At 46.6% G+C, this 7,846-nt stretch overlaps 1 protein-coding gene across 6 annotated transcripts in view; it reads right to left on the reverse strand.

The window, feature by feature from the left end:
* Positions 1-1,908: 1,908 nt before the first annotated feature.
* LOC144737392 (uncharacterized) overlaps positions 1,909-7,846 on the reverse strand; it is a 47,292-nt gene continuing 41,354 nt past the window's right edge. The window contains exons 11-13 of one of the 6 annotated variants that reach the window (XM_078620069.1): positions 6,213-6,305; positions 5,071-5,163; positions 1,909-3,493 (exon numbers count right to left, since the gene is read on the reverse strand). In XM_078620069.1, the coding sequence (XP_078476195.1) occupies positions 3,330-3,493; positions 5,071-5,163; positions 6,213-6,305 (350 nt within the window). In that variant the 3' untranslated portion in view covers positions 1,909-3,329. Of the gene's footprint in view, positions 3,494-5,070; positions 5,164-6,212; positions 6,306-7,846 lie in introns of those variants that run through there. The other 5 variants (XM_078620067.1, XM_078620068.1, XM_078620070.1 and 2 more) reach the window with 5 other exon arrangements.

The raw sequence follows: 7,846 nt of genomic DNA on the forward strand, positions 1-7,846 counted from the left end.
GACTTTAACATTGAAGTCTATGGGAGACTTTAACATTGAAGTCTATGGGAGACTTTAACATTGGAGTCTATGGGGGACTTTAACATTGAAGTCTATGGGAGACTTTAACATTGAAGTCTATGGGAGACTTTAACATTGAAGTCTATGGGAGACTTTAACATTGAAGTCTATGGGAGACTTTAACATTGAAGTCTATGGGAGACTTTAACATTGAAGTCTATGGGAGACTTTAACATTGAAGTCTATGGGAGACTTTAACATTGAAGTCTATGGGAGACTTTAACATTGAAGTCTATGGGAGACTTTAACATTGGAGTCTATGGGGGACTTTAACATTGAAGTCTATGGGAGACTTTAACATTGAAGTCTATGAGAGACTTTAACATTGAAGTCTATGGGAGACTTTAACATTGAAGTCTAGGGGAGACTTTAACATTGAAGTCTATGGGAGACTTTAACATTGAAGTCTATGGGAGACTTTAACATTGAAGTCTATGGGAGACTTTAACATTGGAGTCTATGGGGGACTTTAACATTGAAGTCTATGGGAGACTTTAACATTGAAGTCTATGGGAGACTTTAACATTGAAGTCTATGGGAGACTTTAACATTGAAGTCTATGGGAGACTTTAACATTGAAGTCTATGGGAGACTTTAACATTGGAGTCTATGGGGGACTTTAACATTGAAGTCTATGGGAGACTTTAACATTGAAGTCTATGGGAGACTTTAACATTGAAGTCTATGGGAGACTTTAACATTGAAGTCTATGGGAGACTTTAACATTGGAGTCTATGGGGGACTTTAACATTGAAGTCTATGGGAGACTTTAACATTGAAGTCTATGGGAGACTTTAACATTGAAGTCTATGGGAGACTTTAACATTGGAGTCTATGGGGGACTTTAACATTGAAGTCTATGGAGACTTTAACATTGAAGTCTATGGGAGACTTTAACATTGAAGTCTATGGGAGACTTTAACATTGAAGTCTATGGGAGACTTTAACATTGAAGTCTATGGGAGACTTTAACATTGAAGTCTATGGGAGACTTTAACATTGAAGTCTATGGGAGACTTTAACATTGAAGTCTATGGGAGACTTTAACATTGAAGTCTATGGGAGACTTTAACATTGAAGTCTATGGGAGACTTTAACATTGAAGTCTATGGGAGACTTTAACATTGAAGTCTATGGGAGACTTTAACATTGGAGTCTATGGGGGACTTTAACATTGAAGTCTATGGGAGACTTTAACATTGAAGTCTATGGGGGACTTTAACATTGGAGTCTATGGGAGACTTTAACATTGAAGTCTATGGGAGACTTTAACATTGAAGTCTATGGGAGACTTTAACATTGGAGTCTATGGGAGACTTTAACATTGAAGTCTATGGGAGACTTTAACATTGGAGTCTATGGGAGACTTTAACATTGAAGTCTATGGGAGACTTTAACATTGAAGTCTATGGGAGACTTTAACATTGAAGTCTATGGGAGACTTTAACATTGGAGTCTATGGGGGACTTTAACATTGAAGTCTATGGGAGACTTTAACATTGAAGTCTATGGGAGACTTTAACACTGAAGTCTATGGGAGACTTTAACATTGGAGTCTATGGGAGACTTTAACATTGAAGTCTATGGGAGACTTTAACATTGAAGTCTATGGGAGACTTTAACATTGAAGTCTATGGGATACAGTAAATATCCGAAACGTCGTGATTTTGTAATTTTATTTTATTTCCATTTATACTTTTAACTTTTAATTAAATTTTTTACCTACACGGTGACTTTACCGGAAAAAAACGTGAGAGTATGAATCCTTGCAGTCACGAAAGCTTCAAATCTAGAAAGAAATTAACAGGATGGGGTGCTATGCCATCATTTAAAGCAACCATAAACACATTGAAAAAGACCTCGATTTTCAATTCATGAGTAAAACTCCATTTACACAATATACAAACAGGTAAAAATGTCAAGTTTAAAACGTCGGCGTTCGCGACCAATATCATCCATAATAGGTTTTTTCACGATCTAACCCAAGAAACCTCTATTACGGAGGTAAAAATGTAAAAAACTTAAATATCTTGGCAACAGTAGCCAATTTTCATATTTGAATTCACGCGCCTCAAAATCTTCTATATATATACAAAAGGGAAATGTGTGGATGTGCGTGTCTGTTCGAAATGTTTAGCGTACTTCCCAATATGCTACAAACTTCTAATTTGGCATGTGGGTAACTCCCATAATGTACACAATGCAAACAAGTAAAAAAATAGACTTTTGTACTGGTCCTGACTAACCCCCTCCCTGCTCCCTCAATTATCGATCACTCCACTACTATACACTACACTATACACTACACTATATACTACACTATACACCACACTATACACTACACTATACACCACACTATACACTATACACTACTACACTACACTATACACCACACTATACACTATACACTACTACACTACACTATACACCACACTATACACTACACTATACACCACACTATACACTACACTATACACTACACTACTATACACTATACACTACACTATACACTACACTATACACTACACTATACACTACACTATACACTACTACACTACACTATACACTACACTATACTCTACACTATACACTACACTATACACTACACTATACACTACACTACACTATGCACTACACTATGCACTACACTATACACTACACACTATACACTACACTATACTCTACACTGTACTCTACACTGTACACTACACTGTACACTACACTGTACACTACACTATACACTACACTATACACTACACTATACACTACACTATACTCTACACTACACTATACACTACACTATACTCTACACTCCAATTATACACTACACTACTATACACACTACACTACTATACACACTACACTACTATACACACTACACTACTATACACACTACACTACTATACACACTACACTACTATACACACTACTCTTCACTACACATTACACTCCAATTATACACTACACTACTATATACACTACACTATACACTACTCTACACTATACACTACACTATACACTACTCTACACTACACACTACACTACTATATACACTACACTATACACTACACTATACACTACACTATACACTACATTACTACACACACTACACTACTATACACACTATACTACTCTACACACTACACTACTATACACACTATACACTACACTCCTAATCACGCGCGCACCGGCTGAGCTACGGCAGTGGAGCGACACTCAGAGGCTCGACTCGTTCGGCCACTGCATCGTTCCCTCCGTTGGCCGTACTTCTACGCTCCCCGTCGAGACTCGGACGTGAGCGGCGCGGACCGAGGCGTAGGTGGCGTGGGTCGCGGTGTCTCTGCGTGGCGAGAATTCGTGGTGGTGGCGCTTGTCCGGAGATTCGACTGAAAACAAACGGCACGCTCGGACACATTAAGCACAACAACCACAACTAACACTACCACAACTACACAAGCACATTTTTTTTTGGTGTTTCATTCAGACGCTGTCTCCCCGACAGACCTGGTCTTCACCTGAGGACGGCTGCTTGCGTTGTGGCCGAAACGTCGTGAGAATTGTATTTTATTATGTTTTAATTTTTATTATTTTATTATTTCCCTTCTACGTGACTTTATGCTAATGTTTTATTATTTTATTATTTCCCTTCTACGTGATGACTTTACCGAAAGAACCAAGAAGATGCACAACCACAACTATGATACACAGCAACTACACAACCATGACACAACAATTACACAACCACGACACAACAACCACAACTACACAATCACAACAACGCTACACAACAACTACACAACCACAACTACAACACGCAACGATACAACAACCACAACTACACAACCATAGACCCACACTCATAGACACCCAGACCCAGAGACCCACACACACTCATAGAGACCCATTACCCATACAGACCCACACAGAGACCCATAGAGACCCACACAGAGACCCACACAGAGACCCACACAGACACTCACATAGACCGACACTCACAAAGACTCAGATCCATACAGACCCACATAGACCCACAGAGACCCACACACACTCATAGAGACCCAGACCCATAGAGACTCACACAGAGACCCATAGAGACCCACACAGAGACCCACACAGAGACCCACACAGAGACTCACATAGACTGACACTCACAAAGACCCACATCCATACAGACCCACATAGACCCACAGAGACCCACACACACTCATAGACACCCAGACCCATACAGACCCACAAAGAGACCCACACAGAGGCTCACACAGAGATCCACAGAGACCCACACATAGACCCACAGAGACCCACACAGAGACCCACACTCATAGAGACCCAGACCCACACAGACCCACAGAGACCCACACAGAGACCCACGCAGAGACCCACACAGAGACCCACACAGAGAACCACACAGAGACCCACACAGAGACTCACAGAGACCCACACAGAGACCCACACAGACCCAGATCCATACAGACCCACACAGACCCACAGAGACCCACACACACTCATAGACACCCAGACCCACACATAGACCCACAGAGAGACCCACACAGAGACCCACACAGAGACCCACAGAGACCCACACAGAAACCCACACAGAGACACACACAGAGACCCACACAAAGACCCACACATAGACCCACACAGAGACCCATAGAAACCCACACAGAGACCCACAGAGACCCACGCCGAGACCCACACAGACCCACACAGACACTCACAAAGACCCAGATCCATACAGACCCACATAGATCCACAGAGACCCACACACACTCATAGACACCCAGACACATACAGACCCACAGAGAGACCCACACAGAGACCCACACAGAGACCCACAGAGACCCACACAGAGACCCACACAGAGACCCACAGAGACCCACACACACTCATAAAGACCCAGACCCACACAGACCCACAGAGACCCACAGAGACCCACACACACTCATAGACACCCAGACACATGCAGACCCACAGAGACCCACACAGAGACCCACGGGTGTAAGAACTCACTCGCTGTGCCTGTCGCTGCTGCCGCTGGCTTTGGGCTGTCTCTGTTCACCACCGCGTAGGTGACAGGCTCTTCAAGGGTTTCGTAGTCGCACGCTGGGGGGAATATATCACGAAGTGTTTTTACTTTAGCAGGTGACACCCCCCATGATCAGAGACCCACGTAGACCCACATTCATAGAGACCCAGACCCACACAGACCCACACTCATAGAGACCCAGACCCACACAGATCCACGTAGACCCACATTCATGAAGACCCAGACCCGCACAGACCCATAGAGACCCATAGAGACCCACAGAGACCCACAGAGACCCATACAGACCCACATAGACCCACAGAGACCCACAGAGACCCATACAGACCCACAGAGACCCACAATAATAGAGACCCAGACCCATACAGACCCACATAGACCCAGAGAGACCCACAAGCATAGAGACCCAGACAGATCCACACAGACTCACACAGACCCACACTCATAGAGACCCAGACCCACACAGACCCACACAGACCCATAGAGTCCCATAGAGACCCATAGAGACCCACAGAGACCCACACATACCCACAGAGACCCACACTCATAGAGACCCAGACAGACCCACAGAGACCCACACAGAGACCCACAGAGACCCACAGAGACCCACACAGAGACCCACACAGAGACCCACACAGAGACCCACACAGAGACCCACAGAGACCCACAGAGACCCACACAGAGACCCACAGAGACCCACACAGAGACCCACACACACTCATAGACACCCAGACACATGCAGACCCACACAGAGACCCACACGCAGAGACCCACACGCAGAGACCCACAGAGACCCACAGAGACCCACAGAGACCCACACAGAGACCCACACAGAGACCCACACAGAGACCCACACAGAGACCCACAGAGACCCACACACAGAGACCCACAGAGACCCACACAGAGACCCACACAGAGACCCACACAGAGACCCACAGAGAGACCCACACAGAGACCCACACAGAGACCCACACAGAGACCCACACAGACCCACAGAGACCCACACAGAGACCCACAGAGACCCACACAGAGACCCATACATACCTACACAGAGACCCACAGAGACCCACAGAGACCCACACAGAGACCCACGGGTGTAAGAACTCACGCGCTGTGCCTGTCGCTGCTGCCGCTGGCTTTGGGCTGTCTCTGTTCACCACCGCGTAGGTGAGAGGCTCTTGAAGGGTTTCGTAGTCGCACGCTGGGGGGAATTTACCACGAAGTGTTTTTACTTTAGCAGATGTGAGCACCCCCTCCCCTCCCCCCCGCTTACTATACTAGACCAGCATAGACACCCCCACCACGTAGACCCACATAGACCCATACTCATAGGCACCCACAGAGACCCACAGAGACCCACAGAGACCCCCACTTAATAGAGACCCACAGATGAACCCACGCTCATAGAGACCCACATAGACCAACAAAGACCCCCACTTAATAGAGACCCACAGAGACCCACAGAGACCCACAGAGAACCCACACTCATAGAGACCCACATAGACCCACAGAGACCCACAGAGAACCCACGCTCATATAGACCCACAGAGACCCACAGAGAACCACAGAGACCCATAGAGACCCACAGAGAACCACAGAGACCCACCGAGACGCACAGAGAACCCACGCTCATAGAGACCCACATAGACCCACAGAGACCCACAGAGAACCCACGCTCATATAGACCCACAGAGACCCACAGACAACCACAGAGACCCATAGAGACCCACAGAGAACCACAGAGACCCACCGAGACGCACAGAGAACCCACGCTCATAGAGACCCACAGAGACCCACAGAAACTCACAGAGAACCACAGAGACCCACAGAGAACCCACAGAGACCCACAGAGACCCACATAGACTCACATAGACCCACATAGACCCACAGAGACCCATAGAGACCCACAGAGAACCACAGAGAACCCACGCTCATAGAGACCCACAGAGACCCACATAGACTCACATAGACCCGCAGAGACCCACAGAGACCCACAGAGAACCCACGCTCATATAGACCCATAGAGACCCACAGAGAACCACAGAGAACCCACGCTCATAGAGACCCACAGAGACCCACATAGACTCACATAGACCCGCAGAGACCCACAGAGACCGACAGAGAACCCACGCTCATAGAGACCCACAGAGACCCACATAGACTCACATAGACCCACAGAGACCCACAGAGACCCACAGAGACCCACAGAAACCCATAGAGACCCACATAGAACCACAGAGAACCTACGCTCACAGAGACCCACAGAGACCGACAGAGAACCCACGCTCATAGAGACCCACAGAGACCCACAGAGAACCCACAGAAACCCACAGAGAACCACATAGACTCACATAGACCCACAGAGACCCACAGAGAACCCACAGAGACCCACAGAGACCCACATAGACCCACAGAGACCCACAGAAAACCCACAGAGACCCACAGAGAACCCACACTCATAGAGACCCACAAAGACCCACAGAGAACCACAGAGACCCACAGAGAACCCACGCTCATAGAGACCCACAGAGACCCACAGAGACCCACAGAGATCCACAGATAACTCACGCTCATAGAGACCAATTTAGACCCACAGAGACCCACATAGACCCACAGAGAACCCATGCTCATAGAGACCCACAGAGTCCCACAGAGACTCACAGAGACCCACAGAGAACCCACACTCAGAGTCCCACAGAGACCCACAGAGACCCACAGAGACCCACAGAGAACCCACGCTCA

Source organism: Lampetra planeri, chromosome 69 (assembly GCF_965212315.1).
Source record: "Lampetra planeri chromosome 69, kcLamPlan1.2.h2, whole genome shotgun sequence".
Classification (NCBI taxonomy): Eukaryota; Metazoa; Chordata; class Hyperoartia; order Petromyzontiformes; family Petromyzontidae; genus Lampetra; species Lampetra planeri.